The sequence below is a fragment of the Lampris incognitus genome, chromosome 17 (genome assembly GCF_029633865.1).
Source record: "Lampris incognitus isolate fLamInc1 chromosome 17, fLamInc1.hap2, whole genome shotgun sequence".
Lineage (NCBI taxonomy): Eukaryota > Metazoa > Chordata > Actinopteri > Lampriformes > Lampridae > Lampris > Lampris incognitus.
This window is the reverse complement of record NC_079227.1, coordinates 13,921,600-13,946,849: the sequence shown is the minus strand read 5'-3', so window position 1 is coordinate 13,946,849 and position 25,250 is coordinate 13,921,600. Positions and strand designations below refer to the sequence as shown.

Sequence of the window (25,250 nt, the reverse complement as noted above, 5' to 3'; positions counted from 1 at the left end):
GAAAATATGTATGTATTGCAAATACAAAGAATTAAAAGCAACTTGAATGTAGAATATTGAAAAATAACATCTAAGGATCCTTACATGTGCTCTGCACATTAAACTAGTGAAACATTCAAATGATGCTCTATGTATCTAATAGTGTACAGTATAGTACCCAATATTTCAAGCTCCTGCAAAAAAATCTTGCAAGAAATTGATGAGCATCAGCCTAGTTCTCTCCCTAGATATCCCCTTTTCACTGAAATGTGGTTGGCAGTTCATCATCATGAAATCAGCAACAGGCTATAAAGGAGTGAATGCAGATTTGGTAGTGTTCAAAGTCAAAAATGCAGAACAAAGAGTAAAATTCAGAACGAGGGGATTGTCTGCACGAACAGACTAAGTGAAACAGTTATAATTAATACTTTAATATAGATATGAAAAAGGAATAATTAAGCTGATAATAGGCCATACCAATAATTGGTCGATCCCTAGTGGAATCACACGCTCGTGTAGAGTATTGTGCATGGACACAAAATGTTCATCAAGCTTCTTAACTACTGCCTCATTAATAGTCAATGTAAAGGCACTAAATATTGGCTCTACTTCTTTGCCCACAGCATACAACAAAATGTTAACTTGAACGTCACCTTCTTGAGTTTCGTTGGGATCCAATAGCGAGATAGACTGCTGTCTCTAGGTCTGCCATGCCATGCCTGGGTGAAGTCAAATTATTCCGGCACATGAAACTTAGCCATTTCGCTGCTCCAAACTCATTTCTTCTTCCCACATTCAACCAGAAGACTCACTTCTGACACCATGTCATGAAGTCCACTGACTCATGCTGTTGAACTTGACCGTTTATTAAGATTCGTAGTCATACATGAAAAGACTAGCACATTGTACCCTAGCTGCTGTGACTTAGCTTATCGCAAAACATGCCACGGACTCCTACCCAGGAGGTACTTCACTGTAACACATACTGCTCACAGGCTGCAGTGACCTCTAGTGGCAAATGTAAATAGAGCGACATCTAAATCACAACACACCCAAGGAGCCCAACATATCAGCACCAAGTCAAACATTACAAGACAGAGGAAAATCTTTTTTTGGGGGGGGGGGGGGTCAACATTTTATAATCAAGATGCAGATTTTAACAAATCTGCCAAAGTAGATTAATATGCTATTACAGTCATCTGTAGAAAACATTTGAATAAACTTATGAAAAAGAATCATTGAGCTACAGGAAAAAAACACAGGTGAAGCATTAAGAACATGGTGTAATAAATAAACAAAAAAGGCAAAAGCAAAACCATATTTGTTGACATATTTGATGAAGGGAAATTAAAAACTTTAAAGAGATCCTAAGAACATCGTAGAACAACCTTGTAACTCTTCTGAGGAACTATGAAAAAAACAGGATCTGGTGGGGACACCATGTCAGTCACAGAGAGGATGAGGCCTCCTCGACGGGCTCTGCAACACAGAAGAAAACCAGATGTTAACGAACAGTTAACAGTTACAGGCTCCATTTGGCCTGACATAGCCTGCAAATTCATTTCACAAAGAGATATCTTTCCAAAATCACAATCAAACTTATTTGTCTACTAAGTTTTCAGAAACCAGAAATGTGACACAAAAGTGATATGAAAAGTAAAAAGTAATTCAAGTATAAAGCGTTTATGTCCAGATGACTCTAGAGATGGACCAAGACCCCTGACCTGTCGTGAAAAATATACTTGCAGAGATCTTTGTGTGTGTGTGTGTGTGTGTGTGTGTGTGTGTGTGTGTGTGTGTGTGTGTGTGTGTGTGTGTGTGTGTGTGTGTGTGTGTGTGTGTGTGTGTGTGTGTGTGTGTGTGTGTGTGTGTTTTCTGTCAATACATTTGACTTTGAACTGGTCAGGATTTTTCTCCCTGTGTTACCTGTCCATGTCCTGTAAACAGGAAGTGTCAGGGCAGGGTGAGTGATCTCCACATCCACCCTCAGTCTCTCCCTCTCCTCTCCTCTGCTGCTCTTCCTCAGGTACACTCTGTTTATGTGCAGAGCATCTGAGTGCTCCTTCTCCCCCTCTTTCTTCACCTCCATCTTCATCCTCTCCGTGTTGTTGTTCTCTCCATCCAGCATATCGTCGATGTATTCAATCCCCTCAGCGTCAGGGTCAGTGACAGCTACACTGGTTTCTGCCAAGAAATACTGGTAAGGTTCAAAAGTCCCACAGGATGACGGGACAGGCATGCAGGTGTTTGCACTTTCTGTCACATATAAAAAGCCTGAGGACGTGTCAACACCTCAGTCTGATTTACACAAGACATATGAGAAGTTTTGAAAGGTAGATTTACCAATAAGTTTTCCTTCTAGACACCCACACACACACACACACACACACACACACACCTGTTGTCGTGACTGACAACTGACTGGCCTATAATGCCGATATTATTTTATTTCTAAATACATCCTAAAATAATGGAAATATGATGCCAAATATTGTTATGTCCAATTTCACTTAGACGTAAATGTAATATTCTACATTCTCAAATATTAAAGTCAGTCTTTCCATGTTTTGGATGAATTATTTCCAGATTGTTCCCTCTTCTATTGATGCAGTTGGACAGGACTAATGATAGCCTCCTCTCTAACATTCTGATTGCGTCAATGAATAAATCCAATTTGAGAAAATTGGTGAATGCCACAAGATTTCTTACGTAGTTCATGCACAGTTTTTTTTGTTGGATTTTCTTCCCTTTTCATTTAATGTGACATATCCAATTCCCTGTTCTCCTCAGGTCACTCCACTGCACAACCTCCGCAACCAGCTGGGAACCGGAAGGGGTTGGCTAGTTTGTTGCTCTGCTTGCTTTTAACTTTTAAAAACTTTTAACCACTCCTTGGGACCATTGGATTATTTTAATTGATTTTATGGTTTGTCACTATTATTATATGGATTTTATTCGATCATAGACTCCTGCACTGACTTGATCACACTGAAGTCACTGATTCTGTTTGCTGGAGCTGTATGTGGTGAGAACTGTGTAAATTCAACCCTCAGCTAATGGCGCTAATGGCTTGTTTTTAGCATTGTTAGCCGCTTCTTAGTTATATTTTAACGTTTTAATCCATTGATCTGAATTGATCTTAGCGGTTTTACTAGTGTTTTACCATTTTATCTCAGCTCTGTTGGTTTTATAGAACATTCCTGCTTGCTCTCCCATTGATTACATCTGGCTACTTGCTTGGCTTGTTTTTAGCCCTGTGGTTAAGCTAACCAAAACAATTATGCTAAATTTGCCCTGTCAGGACTGTGTGATACTCAAGAAAGCAAAAAGAAAGATCGCTGATCTTTGAGAGGATATTTGATGGCTTTCTGATGAACTGCATAGAAAGACTCCCTTTTGACCAGCTTCATGGATGTGGCTTCTGGGCATACCAATCAGATTGTCTCTCCCAATGCAACTATCCAGTATAGTTTTGTGGGACCCCTCCACTTGTCCACGGCTTTTCTCCTGCTTGACACTCAACCACCAGCCATCCTGGACCGAAGTAGTGGTCCACGGTCGCAACAGAGACTCAGACAGGGCCCCCCCCTTCACTTAAGCTTCTACAACTTACAATTTGTGCTAAATTTGCCCTGTCAGGACTGTGTGATACTCAAGAAAGATCGCTGATCTTTAAGAGGATATTTGATGGCTTTCTAATGAACTGCATAAGAAAGACTCCCTTTTGACCAGCTTCATGGATATGGCTTCTGGGCATACCAATCAGATTGTCTCTCCCAATGCAACTATCCAGTACAGTTTTGTGGGACCCCTCCACTTGTCCACGGCTTTTCTCCTGCTTGACACCTAACCACCAGTCATCCTGGACCGAAGTAGTGGTCCACGGTCGCAACAGAGACTCAGACAGGGCCCCCCCCTCACTTAAGCTTCTACAACTGCTACGCGACCCTGTCTGACGACACTCTGGTCCACCCAGCTGATGTTCCTGCGGTTCCGACTCATTCAGACCTAGACCTCTCCACGAAAACAGCATCTACAACACAGCAGCTTCATTACCATAGTGGCTACGATTGTTCAGGTGGCTCGTCATCCCACCGTGAAGCCAAAACAATAGCCCTCATCCCGGACAATGATAATAATAATTGTAACCTACTTTACATTGGTATTAGCCAGGGCTCCCTCCACTGCCTCTAGTTGGTACGAAACAGAGGCATGATCACATCACCCCTGTGCATGCCTCCCTACACTGGCTCCCTATTAGATTTTGAATTGATTTTAAAAATGTATTGCTCAATTTTAAGGCCTTAAACAGTCTTGCTCCTAAATACATCTCTGATTTATTGACCTGGTATGTGCCCTCTCGACAGTTAAGATCCGCAGATGGAGCCCTGCTGGTTATTCCCAGGTCAATGTCTTCTTAAAAAAATTCTCTTTGATAAAGCTTTCAGAAATGTTTATGCGTTTCTATTTATTTATGTTGTTTTTTTTTATTCCATTTATTTGGTTTTATTCAGTTAATGTCTTTACCTCCTCTGTGCTCATGTCCTTTGGTCTTATTCTTATTTTTGCCTTGTCTGGTTTTATTTCTTTTGTAAAGCACTTTGTAACATTAAGGAAAGTGCTATATAAATAAGTTTATTATAACCTTTATGATGGTTAGAGGAAGATGCAGAAGACAGGAAGAAATGGAAACGGATGATCCGCTGTGGCGACCCCTAACGGGAGCAGCCAAAAGTAGTAGTAGATAACTTTTATGATGGTTGAGGAGGGCACAGACTTCCATTTGTGTCCTCTAATATATATGGAGTCAGCAACTGCTTCCTCTCACCTGCCTGTTGCAGGATTCTTCGAGGGAATATAGCAGACAATGAGGTTCATTATTGTACTACTATCATTCATCATTGTAGTTATAACATCATTACAACTGCAATGATGAGACACATTACCCCTTCTTGCTCCTTTTGGGGAGCTGGTAGGGATAATATTTAGGACTAACCAACACTGCCAACTTGGATCCATGGATCATACGCTCACTGTTAGAACAGATCCGCAATTTCCAACAGGTGTTGCATGAGACCCATTGTCTCTCTCTCTCTCACATGTCTGAATAAATAACTAAAAAACTGAACACCAGGGCATCCACAGCTCCAAAAAAGAAAAAAAAAAGAAAAAAAAAGACGTTTTTAAAGTATACACACCCAGTGCATGTCCATTCATCTGTCTCTCTGGCTGTCTGTCTGTTTGGCTTAGCCGGTGAGTTGTCATCTCCAGTGCACACAAGCTCTTCAGAAGCTTCTGTCCATCATCGCCCATCTCCTCTGTCTCAATGGATTCCAGCGGAGAGAGGGTGGAACCTCCAGCGGCCCACAATAGTTTAACACCTGGGCAACCTCCACTCAGCTGGAGGGAGAACACGCCGACGCCCTCGCTACTCCAACAGACTGAGATGGACGGAGGGATGGAGGGAGCAGCTGAGAGAGGTACAGAGAGAGAGAGAGTTTGAAATTGAAAGAATTTTTACAATTTTAATTTCTTGACCACAGTGGGAACAAATGCTTCATTTGTATCTGGTGTGTAATTCTACATGAGTCCTGACCTTTAGTATTCAGCGATGTGAATAACAACAACAAACTGAAACAGTCAAGACAAGACAAATGAGTCCAAATACAAAGGTAGTGGATATACAGCTATTTTCATGACATCTGCCATGGATTTCAGTTTGATGAGGACTTTTGGCGGGGGGGGGGGGGGGGGATACATCAAACATAAAACCAGTTAGCCAGTCTGGCTCCTGTGTTTCTGAATGTAAAATTTGGGGAGTGATGTTTATTGAAATAGATTAGTCTGTTTCATCAACATCACTCAGCAGCGTCTGCCGATATTTAGATAGTAGCTTGCTTTTCAGCTTAAGGAAAGGTGAAATATTACATGTAGCACCTTTAAAATACTTGGTCTTGATTGTGACATATTGGGGACACATTGCATCCAATTCTCCAAACCATCTCAGGAGGAGTTTGAGATGTGTTATGGGTGTATGTTGGACAAATAGAGTGAGAAACAAAATGAGGCCTTAAACCAATCTAGGATGGAACAACAGCTTCAGACAAAACAGAAGATGATTAAATATGGATGTTCTTGTTAAGTACCGATGTGAACGTCTCTCCAGCGCCTCTCGACCGGCTCACTGAGCGAACAGTGCTCGACCCTGCAGACGACCCCTCCTCCTCTCTGCTTCCTCTCCTCCTTCACTCCTTCTCTCTGGAGGGTGGCGGTGGCCCGGTACTTTTTGGCATGGGTCTGCATGGGACCCCACAACTCTCCCCCCTCTATGACCTCATCCTCTCCATCATCCTGCTCTCCCTCTCTCAGCCTCAGCCATGTGACCAAGATGTCGGGGGGGTAGAACCCTGTGATGTCACAGCCCAGGGTCAAAGGATGGTTTGTGGAGGAATTGGAGCTAGCGATCTCTGAAACACACGGCGGCCTGATGAAACCTGTAAATGAAAGTGAATCAATCAAATCTTTATAGAAATTCTCTCTCTCTGCTGCTCCCATATTTCCTTCATCTTCAATGATCAAGTACCAAGCCCTTGGTGTGGTTTGCTTGTCGCTCATTTGTACTATTCAAACCTGGTTAACAACACATGACAGTGACCGCTAATTACACTCAGAACCGACCCATCCACTTTGTCTCTAAATACTAAAGGTATACATAATAGGATTAAAAGACCGAAAATTATGCCCCACTTATAACATTTAAATGTCGATGTAGCCTTCCTGCAAGAAACTCGTCTTGTAAATAATCATGCTATTTACCTTAAAAGAGGATGGGTTGGTCAAGTATTTCACTCATGATTCAATACTAAAGCCAGAGGAACAGCAATCCTCATACATAAAGATATACCATTCCAAGTGAGAGGTAATTAGTGATCCAAATGGGAGATTTGTTATTGTCTCTGGGCAACTGCTCACCAGTATTGTTATTTTGCTCAATGTTTATGCCCCAAACAGTGTTGATCATAATTTTTTCAACAAGCTATTCTCTATTATACCTGGGCATAATGATTATAATTTGATAGTGGGAGGCGACTTTAACTGTGTTCTCAACTCCATTTTGGATAGATCGTCAAACAGAGCTCAGCCTCTCTCCAAGTCTGCTAAGGTTATCAACGATTAAATCACTCAGAATGGTCTTTCAGACATCTGGAGATTTAAGTTCTCTGACCAAAAAGTTTTTTCTTTCTTCTCTAAGATCCACCATACATATACTCACATTGACTACTCTCTTCTTGATAATAGACTACTGGGGAATGTAAGCTCCTGCTCATATCACAGTATTATCATTACAGATCATGGTGCCATTTCATTTTGTTTAGCTCTACCTAACTGCCTCAGGCCCTCTCATTGCTAGACGCAACCCTCTCCTATTTGCTGATGAAGAATGCATACACTTTGTCTCTTCTCAAATTAATTTTTTCTTGTAACTAATGTTTCCTGATAAACATCCCATTTAACCTTATGGGAGGCACTCGAGGCCTATCTCTGTGAGCAGATAATTGAGTACTCTTCTAGGGTTAATAAAGCAAGAGCTTCTAGACTTGATAATATCTCTAGATCCCTTGCTGACATTGATAGATATTACTCCCCCTCCCCTACTCCAACCCCTTTCAAAGAAAGACTGCATCTGCAGACAGAATATTATTTACTTTCTACAGACAGGGTGGTACATCTACTCACAAAAGCTCGGTACAACACTTATGAATTGGGTGACAAGGCCGGCAAGCTACTAGCTCAGCAAGCACGTCAAGCTGCTTCTTCTCGCTTAATCACTAAGATTTTCAGCCAAGTAGGGGAAATGGTAACAGACCAGATCGAAATTAACAACATTTTTAAGCAATATCACAGTAAGTTATATGGTTCTGAATGTGATGGAAATCGTCCACAACTTGACTCATCCCCGGAGAACCTAACCTTCATCTCAGTCTTGGTCCTACAAAACCGCTCACTGGGTGGTGAAATTTCTGAGACAGAAATTCTAGAAGCTATTAAATCCTTACAAAATAATAAGACATCTGGACCAGATGGCTTCACCTCTGAATTTTACAAAAAATATTTCTTTCAACTTGTCCCCCCTGCTTCAAGCCATGTTTAATGAATCTCTGTCAGTGGGGTGGCTTCTGCAAATCCTATGACAAGCATTGATAATATTTCTGCCAAAAAAGGATAAAGACCCACTTCAGTGTGCCTCATACCGTCTGATTTCCTTATTTTTTACTTAACTATTCCAAAATATCCCCATTCTGATCAAGAAGCATTTTTTTTAATTCATTAGAGAAGGGTATAACTTTGTTTATCTGGAACGGTAAATCACATAGAATTAAAAGAAGTGCATTGCAGAGACCTAAAAAGCTTGCTGGCCTTGCTCTACCTCATTTCATTTATTATTATTGGGCTTGTAACATCAAGAAAATATTATCCTGGATGGGGGAATGTGTGACAGACAGCTGTGAGGCCTAGGTACAAATGGAACATGCTCCAGCCAATTTCATTTACGCTCCTTAATTGGTGCCTCCTCACCTTGTCATCAAAGCCAATTTTCTCCCAACCCAATAGTGTGCCATTCAGTTAGAATTTGGTCAGAATTTAGGAGACATTTTAAGGTGCATACGACATCAGTACTTTCCCCTATCCAAAATAACTACAACTTCCCGCCTTGTCTCTCTGACTCGACCTTTGGAGTTTGGTTCTCAAAGGGGATCAAGTCACTTTCCAATTTATCCGTTGATGGAAAATTCGGTTCATTTACACAACTTTCCCAAATGTACAATCTGCCAAAAAATCTCACTTTTTCAGATATCTCCAAATCCAAAACTTTGCCCAGAAAAACATGAACTTCTTTTCCAAATTTGCCAACAAACAATACAATCGATCACATTCTTTCTTTATCCCCACACTGCAAAGGCTTAATATCAATTTTTTTATGACAGAATAAGTAACATAGCCCCTCTTTCATTGCAAGTTGTTAGAGGAGACTTTGGTAAAGAGGACCTTGGAGGGGAAATGATGGATGATGACTGGGAGGCTGCACTTGGCCTACTACAAACCTCTTCACCATGTGCAAGATGCAGCTTAATACAATTAAAGGTTGTTTTGAGAGCACATTTGACCAATGTTAGACTGGCCAAAGTTTACAAATCCCACTCAATAAGGAAGATTAGCGCTAGATTGGGATGGCAGAGAACCCCCCCCCCTTTTTTTGTTGTTGTCTGTTTATCTTCCTTTTTATATGTATGGCAAGATATATGTGCAATCTGTGTTGTAATCTATGTATATGGATTAGGTATAATGCATTTATGGTTACGTAGTTCCATATATATTCATGTGTATGTGCATGAAAATCAATAAAAATTGTTAAAGAGAAATTCTTTCTTTCCCTCTACCTTGTGCAGGGTCTCTCTTTCTCATCTCTCTCCCAGAATCAGTGACCTCTCACCTCTGGTCTCGCGGGTGATGGGCTGTTTGAGGGCGATGTGATGGACAGTGACCCACACCTTGGTCCCGCCCTTCTCCAGCTCACCGCGGGGTAATTTGCACTGGCTGGAGGCTGAGAAGAAGCCCTCAGCATCGGGTCGAGGGGAGGACAGGGCCTGGGAGGCCACGGGGGTCAGCTCCCCGCCTTGACAGAACCAGCGGAAGGTGATGACATCCGGGTGGAACCGCGATGCCTTGACAGTCATGGCGATAATATCTGCAGTCAGAGACAGGAGATATGCCCGGTCAGACCTAATCCTTTACTCAAAGCAGGGTCTTTTCCTACCACTGAACATTAGCACTGTAGGGGTCAGGAAACTATCCAGTCATACAATTCTCTCTTTGGCTGCACCTTGCCATGGCCATTTATTCACACAAATCACACAGACCAGAAAGTGACTCCTGTGAGGGGTTTAAATAACGGGGAAAACAGGTGTGCCCAATTACCTAATGTATGAAGTTCACCAGGTGACAATAATACATCGTGATTACTGGGCATGAAGAATGGAGCCAGTAATCATAACACCATGTACAAAACAGGTTTTGTGAATTGTCTGCCTGAGTCCATACAGAGCCCGCTACACACATCCCCCCAGAATTCACAAAAACCTAAAAAAGGCATAGAAAAAATAAATGAGTCGGAGCCTGGATCACCCGCCTGGCCCCGTATTATTGGGGTCGGGGCCTCCGCCAGAGGAGTCTTAGGGGCCTTGAGGCGGCGTGAGGGCAAAGCAGGAGGGTGCCCCTGCCACGGGGTCCAAATCCAGGTGGGCCGGTTTAAGGTAGTCCACAGAAATGTGCTGGCCTCCCCCTGGCCTCCAGGACACGAAACGGGCCATCACAAGGCAGTCGAGGGGGTTCACGGTGGGCGTCATGGCGGATGAACACAGGCTGGCCAGGACGTGAGCCTGTGGGAGGCTGTGCTGTGATGTGGGGACCAGCGTGACGACTCTGGCGTTGTCCGCAGACCAAGGAGCCATGGCATTGGGGACGAAATCCTGGGGACCCACAGTGGCTGGCCATAAACCAGCTCAGTGGATGAGGATTGGAGATCCTCTATGGGGGCTGTCGTGAGCCCCAACATGACTCACGGGAGTCTGTTGACTCAGCTGTTGTCCTTGAGGCCAGCCCTAAGAGCAGCCTTCATGGAGCAATGGAACCTCTCACACAAACTGTTGGCCTGTGGGTGGTACGTGGTGGAGCTTGACCCCCAGGCTTTGTGCGACCCTATTCCACAGCTTGGATGTGAACTGGGGGCCCCAGTCACAAGAGACGTCAGATGGGACGCTGAACCAGGTGACCCAAGTCCCGAAGAACGCCCCTGCCACCTCGGGCGGATGTCTCCGATTACAGTGGTATGGCTTCTGACCACTGGGTGGTCCTGTCCACCATGGTGAGGAGGTGCATGAACCCGTGAGAGGAAGGTAGGGGCTCCACCAGGCCCACATTGACATAGCCGAACCTCCTCTCTGACACCGAGAACTGCTTCAAGGGTGCCTTGGTGTGATGGTAGAGCGCTGACACTCCACACAGGTATCAGCCCAATCCCACACATCTTTTTTAAGCCCATGCCAGATGAACTTAGTTGCCTGTGACAGCTTCCTGCCTGGATGTGAAAGGCCATGAACAGCGTTGAAGACCTGCCATCTCCACACAGCAGGAACGATCGGCCGAGGCTACCACGCCCCATTCACCCACTGCTCGGGCACTGCACTGACCGCATAGTCTGAGGCATCATTGGTGATGGTGATCGGAGCCTTGAGTGATGGGTGCGCCAGCATAGCCGCCTTGGCGTCCACAAACGCCTTGTCCCTCTCCGCGGTCCACTCCATGGTGTTCCTGGCAGCCTTGTGTTTCAAGGCCTCATACAGAGGCAGCATCAGCTGCACAGCTCGGGGAATGAAGCGGTGGTAGAAGTTCACCATGCTCAAAAACTTCGGCAGGGACCTCACTGTGCGCAGGCGTGGAAAACTAACAAAGGGGGGGGGGGACCGCCCAGTCCTTAGTGATATAGTGTCTGAGAAAGTCGATGGTGGACAGCCTGAACTGGCACTTGGCTGGATTGATGATCAGGCCATGCTGGCTGAGCTGCTCGAAAAGAGCACGGAGGTAAGACACGTGTTCCTCCCTGAAGGCGCTGGCGATTAGGATGTCATCCAGATAGACGAAGAGGAAAGAGAGATCCCTCAGCACAGTGTCCATGAGGCGCTGGAAGGTCTGTGCCGCATTTTTTGAGGCTGAGTGGCATCCTCCGGAACTCGGTACAGGCCAAATGGTGTGATCACTGCCGTCTTAGGAATGTCCAGGGAGTGAACGGGCACCTGATGGTTGCCATTGACCAGGTTCACCTCGGAGAAAATGATCATACCAGCTAAGCAGGCAGAGAAGTCCTGAATGTGCAGGACTGGGTAGTGGTCAGGAGGTGTTACATCACTGAGCTGACGGTAATCACCACACGGGCACCATCCACTGCCAGGGTTTGGTGCGATGTGGAGGGGTGAAGCCCATGGGCTGCTAGAACAGCGAATGATGCTGAGAGGCTCCATGTTTTCAAACTCGGCCTTGGCAATGGTGAGTTTGACCGGGTCGAGGCACCAAGCCCGGACGAGAAGGTGGGCTGCGTGAGATCCGGGAACTTGGCAGAGAGCATGCTGGACAGCCCAACGGTGTGTGGTCCGCTGACAGTGCACACATAGGAACAAAAAGTTTCAGCGTTCATCAGGTGACGGCCTTTAACGTCCACCAACAGCCCATAGGCACACAGAAAATCTGCGCCAAGGAGGGGGAATGGCCACCTTCGCCGTAACAAAGTCCCAGTTGAAACGCTGCCCCCTGAAACACAGTTCCACATACCTTATGCCAAAAGTACGGATGGGGCAACCATCAGCTTCCAGGGTGGGGGGCATGCCTGCCTGTAAACATGTCCACTCGAGATGTGGGCAGGACGCTTCTCTGCGCCCTCATGTCAAACCGAAAACACTGCCCAGAGATAGCGTTCTGGATAAACAACAGACTACCTGCTTGGCTGACGCTCATACCAGCTACTGAGCGCCGGACCTGGCATTTCCCACACCACCGAAGCTGCACAAGGAATGGCACCTCTTGGCTTTGGGCCTGAACTGTGTGTGGCAATAGCACAGACCGATGGGTTGTTGCCATTGAGCCTCCGCTGCTGTGGTGGCAACGACTGCTGTATCCCCCGGCAGTAATGATGCGGCCTGGTCGGGACCAGTGTGGCCGCACAGTGTTGTAGACCGGCCAGGAAAAACTTACTGGCCTCCTTGGCCAGGGCCCGACAGTCAGGGATGATGGTATTGGTTAAAGCCACCCATACCTGAGAAGGCAGCTGCTGCAAAAAGAGCTGGGTGAACAGAAACTCCGGTTTGTGGCTTCCCAGAAGATCCAGCACTTTGTCCATCAGCTCTGACGACTCGCAGAGAGAAAATCCAGCAGGCTCTCTCAGCATCCAAAAGTTCAAAAGTCTTTAACAGGTGAACCTTAAGCATCTCATGCTTATCCTATTCTGGAGGATTCTTGAGTATGATCACCACCCTGCCTGCCGTTGAACTCCCGAGAGCTGAGACGACATAGTAATACTTGGGGTAGTGTCCACAGTAATATCCTGAGCGCGAACTGCGCCTCCGTTTGTGCGAACCAAGCCGACGCTTGGGTTTCCCGAAACTGCCTGCGTTGCCATGCTCGTCTCTGGAAACATCCAGTAGAACCACCACTGTAGGGGCCGGGAAACTATTGAGTCAAACACGTCTCTCTTTGGCTGCACCTCGCCATGGCCATTTATTCACGCACATCACACAGACCAGAGAGTGACTCCTGTCAGGGGTTTAAATAACAGGGGAAACTGGTGTGCCAAATTAACTAATGAATGACATTCACCAGCTGACAATAATATAATAATAATAATAATAATAATAATAATAATAATAATAATAATAATAATAATAACATAACATAGTGATTACCAGGAGTGGGTAATAACGTGTTACAAGTAATGCACATGAGTAAAAAAGCAGTTTTTTTTTAGGAATGTGTACTTCCTCTGTTCCTTTTAAAAAAAATGTACTTCTACTCCTTACTTGAGTATATTTTAGAGCCAGTAATCTTCACTACATTCGCAATTTATACCTTCGTTACAAGTAGTCTGCTCAAAATGCGTGGACTGAGTGTCGGGGAGGGGGACGAGCGCACGAAGAGCACCTGTACTGCAGATGCCAAGTTGCCAAACAAGCACCATCCGATGATGACAGAGCAATCAGAACAAGAGGCAGCTTCCAGTGACAATCACTGGCCACACTTTTCCTACCAAAATCTAAAAAAAGCAACAATTACATGATGAAATGCTTCCTGTGCCTCCGAAAAACACAGAGATCTCCACTTTTAAAAACTCCTTTTCTAACCACTGCAAGCACATCAAAGTAAGTTGCACATATTGTGAAAACGTAGTTCATGTGTAATGTTAATCTTTGATGTTATGATAATGACATTAGTTTATATCTTTATGCATGCTCAATAATCCTGGTGAGGAAATCACAAGAGTTGAATCAGTTAATCTGGACACAACGTTTATTGTAAGAAATGTTTCATGACTCACCAGTCTCAGCTAACAGCAGTTTACCCCAACCTTTTAAACAGACACCGTACAAACCATCTAAACTGGGACAGCTCATAACAATCAAAACCAGTGATCTGCTGTAATGGCCATGGCCATTAATGCATGTGATCCTCTGAGAATAGCACGTGTCAATGGTCCGCCCACCCTAAAAAAATATTAAAATGAAAAGTAATTTGTACTTTGAGTAATTTATTAACCTGGTACTTTTTTACTTTTACTTGAGTAGGTTTCTCAAATGCTAATTTTCACTTTTACTTGAGTCATTTTTTATGGGAGTAATTGTACTTTTACTTGAGTACAGATTTTCAGTACTCTACCCATCCCTGGTGATTACTGGGCATGAAGAATGCAGCCAGTAATCATAACACCGTGTACAAAACAGACAGGTTTTGTGAATTATCTGCCAAAGTCCATACAGAGCCCACTAAAGCACACTCATATGCATGCATACATACATGGACTTGAGAGACACATACACAGACACACACCTTCTATGCATACATAACCTTTTCGTATGTAAATTGCAATTTATTACATTTTTATGTAGACAATGTACCTTAAAAATACAGTGAGTTAGTTAGTTTGATTGATTGACTGATGGACTGATTGATTGATTGATTGATTATGTTTAGTCCACAGTGGACATTATGACACCAGTGAAACCAGTACGAGAGTTTAAATATATTTACCTGAGTCATTTGTTGTCTCTGCCAGCTGGATCTCTGACACCTCCGGGGAGGCTGAGGGAAAAGTTTAAAAGACCTTAACAAGCTGAAAACATGTGTGTGGATACAAATGAATTAAAATCTGTCATGTAAAGTCAATGATACACATCACCAACAGTAATAACTTAATTTCTAAATTGTCATCTGATGCTCTCTCCTCGTGGTTTAAAACCCTGTTGATTATTATCACGAATAACAGAAGTCTCTCCTCTTACCTAATATGGTAAACTTTTCTGAAACCTTCTCCACCACCACCTTATCTTTGCCTATGTAGGACACTTGACACTTGAACACCGCCCCCTTGTGGACTGAGATCTGAGGGATGAAGGTGAAAGAGGAGACGAGCTGTTGGGTGCTGCCGCCCCCTGCCGAGTGCAGTGGCCCTTGGGTGTGCAGCTTGTAATATCCCGCCTCGCCTCTGGGATGCAGCAGAGGGCCTTTCTCAGACACTGGGGAAGTGAGAGTGAGACCGTAGGGCAGATGGATGGTGGTTAGTGGGTTATAGAGGCAATTAAAGTTAGTTTTGGAGCTAGAGGTCCCTGCAGTGAGTTATGTTGCGATTTGTTAACAGCATTAAAATGTAAAAGAGAGAGATGAAAAAGATAAGTAGGCAGGTCATAGCATTAAAAACAGTTAAGGTTACAGTGATATTTTGTCTGTCATCATTCATATTTCTTCTATGCAGCATTCAAAGCATCCACATTAAAGTGGATCGCATAAAATTGCAAGTGACTTCCCAATCCCCCAGTTTCCTTGTCAATATGAATCCTCTATCAACTATTACAAGCCAGGGGAAATTAAACAGCGATTAAACTTTAAGCTCTATTGGTTGATCATCACAAGACAAAAAACCGTCAATATGAACAATTATCATTACTATTGTCAAATAAAGATTTATTGACCAAAGTTTGATCCCTGTCTGATTCTGAAATATAATTTTTCTTTGTGAAATAGATGTACATTTTTTATTGTCTGAATTTCTGACACAACTGTGTAATGAAATTGAACAACAAAAATGCAATGTTGGCATCAAACCTGAGGATCAAGTCTGATCTCTGCTTTTAAATAGCCAAATGTATACAGCAATACCAATACTGTCTCACAGTTAAATGTTAATTCCCGAGCTTTATTTGAAACCAAACATGGCTTTTTATTTTAGCATTATATCACCTCATCACTGCTTTTCATTATCTGTATTGATGTTAATACTTTGTTTTTTAACCTAAAGAGGCTCTTTACACTTCAGTTTGATATGTGTTAGTGTTTTAGGTCCCTAAAGGTCTACCTGACCTCATCGGGACAATGTTTACTGACACTCCTACCTGCCAGTGAGGTATCAGAGATGGGTGTGTTGTTTAGGAACCAGGTGGTCTGGACACGATCTACCCTTCTGCCCTCAATGCTCACTGTCACCCTGCCCTTCTGCCCCACCACCACCCGGGGTGGAAGGATTATCCCTGATACATTCAGAGACTTCTGCTTCTCTGAGAGAGAGAGAGAGAGAGAGAGAGAGAGAGAGAGAGAGAGAGAGAGAGAGAGAGAGAGAGAGAGAGAGAGAGAGAGAGAGAGAGATTTTCAAAAGTACATAAACAACAGCTGATATCCTAATTTAGGCGTTTTATTGTAATCCAGCTCATAAAACGCAAAACAGTTTCAGAAAATGTCTAATTGAATGGTTCAAACAATGTATCTAAAAAAACAAAACAGATTTTCAAATCATCCACACTAAAATAATGAAAAATTGTTTCTATTACCCTGCAGAAGGGACAAACATGGGGGGGGGGGGACCTTGACCTTTAATCAAGTCTTTAATGGTCCAATTTTTCATTCACATTAAAAAAAACTCAGTAGTATTAACACAGATAATCATATACATATTGAACAACAATCCCCTTACACAGCAAAAATAAAAGATACAGACCTTCCCCCTTTCAGAAATTAAGAATAAGTAATGGTTTTCTACAGTACACAGAACATCTCCATGCCCCCAAACAGAAACAAATTCTTCCAAGTTTGAAATTATTTTGAAAAACTTGAACTCAGTTTTCAGCCAAACAGCCACTAGACCCCTGAACTTGAGTGGAGCATCCGTGGACCCTGTGCTTTTCATTTTGTTTCTTCTACTAAGCCAAATGCTCATTTTTGCCTGACCTATCAGAAAATTAACCAAGGTGACACATCTGCACTGTGCTGCCATGTACCTCGGACCAAAGACAAACAAGCTGTCTTCGAAAACCTCTCCTAAACCTCTGAGCCACTGCTGCAGTACAGAGAAAAGATGGCTCAACCTGGGACATCTGAGCCATAAGTGCTGTAGAGTTTCTTCATCATTACAGAAAGAATAGTGATTCCTTGCTCTAGGCTCTATATGTGCCACATGTCTGTTCATAGCTACAGCCCCATGTACCACCCCCCACTGTAGATCTGCAGAGTGTTTCTGTATGGGGGGGATTGTACAGGTTCCTCCAGCTGCCATGGGGGGATGAACCTGGTGTCAACACACTCAACCACCTCGACTCCTGTACACCGGCTAGTGATGTTCTGTTGAGAACCTTTACAGTGACTGCATACAAGGCCTTCTTTGATGTTCTTGAGAAGTCCTGTAGTTCTAGTGTTTTAAAAGACAGAATGGCCCCGTTCAGTTCCTCCTGCTCCCCCACTGCTGCATGGACGGACAGAGATGGAAAAACAGGTCGCATAACTGGCTAACCCTCTCCACACTCTGCTCCTAGTGCCTCTCTGAAGAAACCAGCAAGTACACTGATCACTTTCTCCAACAGCCTCTCCATTAGATGAAGAGATTTAAAACAAGTCTCTTGGCTCAAAATGTCAGCCGTTTTCCTCTGTCCTCCTGATCTGAGACATGCTTTCTTAGTAAGTCCACCTCTTGTGAGGGATCGCCGTACACTTACGGAGCTGAGCATCCTGTGGTGTATCAGCGGGTTATAGAACAGTGGTTCTTCCCCAACATTGCCATAGCTCTGGGAGTAGTCTCTCTTAGTGTTTATGACTGTTCCCCAAGCTCGGGGGACAGACTGATAGAAAGGTGTTATAGTAAACTCCATGCCAGCTAGGTCCAGAAGGAATAAGTGCTTGTCATAGTTCAGGTTCATAATCATATGAAGCAATACAGATGCTGTTTCACTCCAAAGCTGTAATTTATGATGTAACAGTCACTGCACAGTTTGAAGGCGAAAAGCTGTGATACGACTGCAGAGGTCAATCAGGCCCTGGCCTCCTTCTAACACTGGTAGGAACAATACGCAGCCTCACCAAAGAAGTTCACCAGCCTCTTCTGTACTTCTTTTATGAGCATGTCCGGAGGTTCTACAACTGTAAACCGGTGCCAGAACATCGAGTCAATCAAGTTATTAACACTTAAGCCTCTCCCCCACAGGACAACTGAGGCTGGATCCAAGTCCATCTAGACAATCGGGCACTGATCTTTTCAACTAAACCCTCCCAGTTTTTGCTCAGAAAGCAGTCACTGCCCAGAAAGACACCTAAGCATTTCATCCCTTCTGTGTTCCACTGCAGCCCACCCAGCTGGTAATGTTGGCTTCTCTTTATTGTTCCGCTTCCCCAGTAATAAACCCTCAGATTTTGACCAACTGACTTTTGCGGAAGAAGCTTGTTCGTATAAGACCAATTTCTGCTAGAGAATTTTTAAATCATTTTGACTCGTTATGAAAACTGTGACATCATCAGTGTATGATGATAAACTAACTGAATTAGTAATGTTCTCTGCAAAGGTTAGCCCTGAGAGACCCTGCCTGAGCTGAATTAAAAGCATTCCAGATAAGGGACAACAGAGACAGGTCGGCTGAGTCCACCTCCTACTTTTAACAGAACACTGGCTCCAGAATACAACAACTTGATCCATGAAATAAATTTATCCCCAAAACCAAAACCTTCAAGTGTTTTGAACAAATAATAATGGGCAACCCTATCAAAATCCTTCTCTTGATCTACAGTAAGAAGGCCAATGTCCAGCTCCTGCAGCCTAGATATATCAATAATGTCCTGTATCAAAAACAGATTATCCTTGATTGTATGCTCAGGAACATAGTACGTCTGGCTATAATGTACAACAGTATCCATACACCCTTTGAGTCTATTTGAAAGACATTTTGCAATTATTTCATAGTCGGTACATAATGAAACCAGTCTCCAGTTGTCCAATAAGCCGAGATCTCCCTTTTTGGGTAACAGTGTTAGGGCAGCCCTTCTACCTCAATCATTAACACCTTGGACATTGTTAAAAAGGCCCAACAGCAGCTCCATCCCGTCTGGAGACTTAAAAGGGCAAGCCTCCCAATTCCGGCCCTCACCACCTTCTACAGGGGCCCCACTGAAAGTATTCTAACTTTCTTCCTGTTGAACTAAGACAAACCAAGTCTCTAGCTTCTTTCAGATCTCATCTTAAAACTTTTCTTTTTATGAAAGCTTTTACAAATGTTTGATATTTGTCTTTATACTGTTTTTATTTTTACTCTTACTTATTTGGTCTTACTCTTATTTTTGTCTTGCCTGGTTTTATTTCTTTGTAAAGCACTTTGTAACATTGTTTTTATTTAGAAAAGTGCTATATAAATAAAGTTATCATTCTATTTGACTCCTGCAAACTGTAGTTTGAACTGGAGTCCCTTTGTTTTAACAATTACCATATAAAATGCATGTTAAGTTATATTTCATATAGCGTTAGTGATATATAAGCAGTACTATATTAGATATAGAGATGGTAGCATAGTAAGTGGTGTGTTGCAGGAAATATGGAGTTTGACTGGTGAATGACATAGAGAATTAGCCAGTGAGACCAGATTTACCATCTCTTCTCTTCCAGGAAAAGCCGAAGCAGAGCAGGAAGACGAGAACCAGAGAAATGCACATCAGAGCCACTGATGCTTTGGCTGACTTGGTCAGAACTGGGTCCTTATCTGGAGAGAGAGAGAGGGAGCGAAACAGAGACAGACGGGGTGGTGGGGGGGTGGGGGTGGTAAGTATACTATAAAATCTGAGACATGAGACTGCAATCAATAGACAGACAGAGAGATAAAATCAATGTCTGACACCAGAGAGCTAGTATGACTCTGGGGGCAGATGAGGGGGCAACAGAGCTGTAACAAGCAGCAAAAACTTGTAATTCTACACTTGAATAACCCCGGCATTTAGCAGGATGGACTGTGATTAATGGATGGTAACATGGTTTGGGAGCTTCTACTGTCTTAATTTTCTATGTGAACATTCTTGTTTTGTGTTCTCTCCTGTATCTAATAAGGTTTCTCATTAAATAATTTTTTTCTTGACCGTTAACTGTTATCTGCTTCTACAACAAACCAGTGTAAATGAATCTAATTAATCTAAACATCCTGTTCAATGATACAACTTACACTGCTACTACTACAACTGCTAAAACAACTACTACTACTAGCACCAACTACAGTCACCACCATCACTACTTTTATTACATCTACTACTACTATTAATATTACTACCATTACTGTTACCATTAGCACTACTGCTACTGCTACTACTACTACTACCACTACTACTACTACTGTTAACTGCTATTGCTACAACTACTATTACTGCCACTAGTACTATATTACTATTAATAATAATAATGAAAATGCCACTACCACCCCCACCACTACCACTACTACTGCTACTGTTGCTGCTGCTAATACTACCACTGCTTCCACTATTACAACTGCTATTGCTGTTACTGCAGCTATAACTACTACCAGTTAGGTAATGGACAGTCATATCACTGCTACGTCTACTACTAGTAATGATAAATACCATAAAAGATAATGGATGGCTCAGAATGGCTCATGATTTGTCGTATCCTCCAGTCAAAGCAAATGACAGCCTCACCTGGGGGGTCCAGATCCTCCAGGAGAGCTGATCCACGGACCGGTTCTGTGACTCCAGGTTGGTCGACCAGACACTCCACCTCTTTGGCCTTCTCCCTTAGCTCCGGGCTCAGAGTGAAGTAGCGTCTGGTTGTGTAGGTCCCATCCGGGTCCTCCTCGCTGGCAGGGCGCTGAGGGAGAACAGTTCCATTCACGATCCAGGACACTGTGACCTGGTCCGGATAAAACCGCACCAGGTCACAGTAGAGAGTGAGGGGAGCACTGCGGGAGGTGGAGGGCACGGCAGACAGCCTGACAGAGGGGAGATCTGAGAGGCGAGAGTGCAGAGAAATACAGAGAGAAAGAAATATGTGAGGAGATTGAGGTGAATGTTTACATTCATGTTCATTGCCACCTTGAAGTTAAACAACTATGACTTTTGAAGAGTCCCATGTTGTGGTGGTGGTCATTAGAGAAATGCTCCAGTTCATAATAGGAGATGGAGAAACACTTTAAGAAGTCTTTCTCCTCTGATAAATTCACGCCCCGAGTCTCTTCTTGTTACATAAATGTGGCAAAAAGTACAACTGTGTGAAATTAGGGTGGAAGTCAATGATTACATAAAAATGTACTCAATAATTTTGATTCACCTCACAGCTACGCCGAGCAGAAACATCAGCAACAATTCAACCCAGATGAAAAAAATGGATTATGAAAACAAATTGAGAGGGAAAAACTGTCTAAACTTTTGGATGCTTTTGAAGCATGCTGCAGGTTGCTGTAACTTATGACCTGCAACAAATTGACATGAATTAGACCAACTGGACTGTCCTTGCACTCACAGGTAATGTTGAGCTGGAAGTCCACAACTTGATTGATGCCATCGTGGGTGACCTCACAGCCATAGGTCATGTTCTGGTCATCCTGGGAGGGGTGAAAGGTCAGGTTGGACACGGCCCGGAACAACCCATCTGGACTCTGTTCACCATCATCAGAAAGGGGCGCTTGGATCACACTTCCTGCTCGGGTCCAAGAGAAGGACACAGGCGGTGGGTAAAACCCATCCGCCTGACACTCCAGTCTACTCTCCTTCCCCAGCACCACCCAATGGGGAGGGACCAAGAGTGTGGGAGAAGCTAAAAAGAGGAAAAGAGAGTTGGGATAGTTTTTTTGATTTTTATTAGTTATATGCAGTTTTTGATTTATTTCCAATTTTCTTTTTATCTCATACGCGCTTGGCTGTATCCTGTTAGCATTTGCAGCAACATCCTGATGTGGACCATTCAAGTTTTCATCTAATCTAATTCCCTCCATCCCGATATATACCTGATTATTCCAATTCAGAGTTATGGGAGGCTGGAGTCTATCCCAGACTCCATTGGGAGGAAGACAGGGAGACACCCTGGACAGGTCACCAGTCCATCACAGGACCCACCCCTACAGTCAGCTACACACCATTCACATCCATGGGCAATTTTAGAGATTCCAGTTCACCAAACAAAACTGGAGTGCCCCATAGAAACACAAGTGGGAACCGCAAACTCCACACACACAGGCTGGAATTGAACACAGAACCTAATTGCTGTGGGGTGATACCACTGTGCTGCCCTAATTTAATCCAACCAATCCAATGTAATCTAATCTAATCTGACATAATTGTCATTGTGTTGTTGTGAGGTGACAGTGCTAACCACTAAACCATTTAATTCAACTAATCAAATCAAAATCGGCACGGTAGCCCAGTGGTTAGCGCTGTTGCCTCACAGCAAGAAGGTCCTGTGTTCGAACCCCAGGCCATCCAGGTACTTTGTGTGGAGTTTGCATGTTCTCCCCGTGTCTGCGTGAGTCTCTTCCGGGTGCTCCGCTTTCCTCCCACCATCAAAAAGACATACATGTTAGGGTTAATACTCCTTCTGTGCCCCTGACCAAGGCAATGGAAAGAAGAACTGCAGCTGCCCACTGCTATTATACAATAGGATGGGTTAAATGCAGAGAACAAATTCAATGTAACCTGTACAATGACAACATAAAGTGGCTTTTCAAATCATATCTAATCTAATCCAATCTAATCAAACGTAATTGTCAATGTGTTTTTATATGTATAAAATTACAATAACTGCAGATTGGCTGGAATGGTTGTGCTCAACCATCTTCTGCTTTGCTGTTGATCCTTTCTGGAGAAATATAAAATATTTGAGCAGGCTATATATTTTGCTGTTTGTTAGTGTACATAATATCACTGTGTCATCAGGTGACAACATGACTGAGGTATATCTGAGGTTGTCTCCCAAGTGGAGGGTCTCTGCTTTCTCTCTTTGAATGTCTATGACCAGGGCTTTGACCCTTGACCTTTTGGCTTTGGCCCAGCCAGGTACAGAAAACACAACTCTCTCCTTTGGATATTTATTAAGTTAATCCAATTCAGTTTGATTGGCTTTGTCTTTGGATCACTGCACAACAGCACTGTTAAACTGTTAAGCCTTTCCCTCCAGGAAAAAAAAAATCAATAACAGGAAAACCCACATCAACCCCGCAGACGTGAACAAACTTACCCAGGATCCTCAGAGTGATGGTCTCTGAGAGCAGCACGGTGGAGTTGTAGCTGACCGTGCAGTTGTACGGCCCTTGCAGATCCAGACCGGTCCTCGAGACAGTAAGTGAGAAGTTCCCGTTGACAAACTGACTCGTGTCCCAGCTGAAGCTGTCTCTAATGTGCCCCGTTGTGTTTCCAAAGGAGGCGATGTCAGAGCCGTTGGCCAGCCAGCTCACTTGGATGAGGGAGCGGATTATTTCATCCTCGTCGGTAAAGGGAGGGAGGGAGGTGGCGCAGGGGAGGAGGGCGGTGGAGTTGGGGCTCGCCCTCACTTCGACAGGAGAGACTTGGGAAGGAGACAGAGGAATTGTTAGGGGGGGAGAACATTTAACTCTCTTACGTGGCGGTCTCACTGTGCTCCTTGTCTTAGCTGCGACAAAGAGGAGTCTGTGATGTTACGCTGGTGGGATTGGATGAACATTTGGTAAAATTGGACTTTTATATTAGGATATTGACTGGGTTTATTCATTTTTTGTCAAAGGGGCATGAATTTGATTTTCCTTCTTAAAGACAGTCTTTGAGGTTTACTGAGTCATGGGCCATTTTACGGGTTATCTTTTTTTTTTCAACACAGCTATGTGGTTACCGTTAGCGGTGTTCTTTCCCTTCTTCTAGTGATGTCAGGTCAATAATATGGGCAATAAAAGTTACATCAGCTGAAGAGAACAAAGGAAAATCAGCAACTACAGTCATAAAACCTGGGACTCAATGAGTAACATGATTACAACCATAAACATTCCCATGTTGTGGGACAAAGTGTTGTGTTCACTTATTCTGCCATGTATTAAAATCCCTGCAAGTTGATAAGAAAAAAACAAAAAACAAAACAGGGTGCATTTACTAAATAAAAATAAAAGTCCTTGTGATGGTCTCACTTTTCACACCTGGACGAAGGTCAAAGCTGTCCGTTTCATTCCTGACATGCCCTTACTACATCAGCTTAATCAATAACTGCCACAATAAATATTTGTGGTCCGGTGCAGAGGCGGGCGAGGGAGAACCTTCTCTGTCAAGTGTTTGTATTGGGTTGCTCCTTCAGAATGACAGATTGCAGGATGATGGAGAGCCAAATAACAAAGGGGGAGTTTTAAAAGACATGACAGATGTTTCTCCTGAGGTGATTAACGGTCTAGCTGCGTCCCACTGCTGTCAGGGAAAGTGTGTGAATTGGTGATGATTGACAGCAGAAGAATGACTGGGGAAGACTCTGAGGAGGAATTGTGAGGCAGTCCACATCCTCACAGCTTAAACCGGAGATTTATCATCCGGATGATCTGAATTCAGGAGAATCATGACTGCTTGGAACGTATTTTGAAACCGATTTTGACAATAATGATCCACTGAAATGGCAGTGCAGGGTGGACTCAGAAACAAGCTGATTTAAATCAAACGCAGGCAGGTGGTGAAAATTTTAATTTCTCATTCTGCATAAAAACAAACATTACTAAGCTGAAAATATAGACAACAGTTTGTTTTTCTACACAGCCTTGGTTACTGATGTGGATATTTTACATTGCACTTCACACCATATCAATACACAACTTAGTTTGAAGTCACAAGTCAACTTTGTAATCAACTTTATCACAGGGACACTTTAAGACTCTGATCTGGTGCACATTGACATAGACGTGATCTGACGTACTAAATCCTATTCCTTCATTCCACACACGTACACATGCACAAACTCACAGCCGCTCCTCGTAAAATTGGCACTATCTATCTCACCTCTCCCTATCTTAGTTCCACAGATCACTCTGTTTGCAATTCCACCAACCAAGAGTCCACCTCCAAACCAAAGCCAAACCGAGTGCAATGAATACACCAAACAACACAAAACGGCACAGGGTTTTCACCACTTCTGCGAAGCCACGGCACCTTTACTCACCATGTGTTGCGAGTGTCAGGAGGTAAAGGAGCAAGAGGACTTTACACAGCAT

At 43.5% G+C, this 25,250-nt stretch overlaps 1 protein-coding gene across 1 annotated transcript; it reads right to left on the bottom strand.

The window, feature by feature from the left end:
* Positions 1 to 495: 495 nt before the first annotated feature.
* On the bottom strand, positions 496 to 25,250 carry si:ch211-180a12.2 (uncharacterized). The gene is made up of 15 exons (XM_056296683.1): positions 25,199 to 25,250; positions 23,273 to 23,599; positions 21,563 to 21,856; positions 20,743 to 21,048; positions 19,692 to 19,802; positions 16,188 to 16,349; positions 15,081 to 15,314; positions 14,830 to 14,880; positions 14,596 to 14,600; positions 14,120 to 14,285; positions 9,473 to 9,727; positions 6,126 to 6,473; positions 5,178 to 5,450; positions 1,906 to 2,163; positions 496 to 1,458 (listed from the first exon to the last, which is right to left on the bottom strand). The coding sequence occupies exons 1-15, from the start codon at positions 25,248 to 25,250 to the stop codon at positions 1,427 to 1,429; spliced, it is 2,874 nt and encodes a 957-aa protein (XP_056152658.1). The 3' UTR covers positions 496 to 1,426.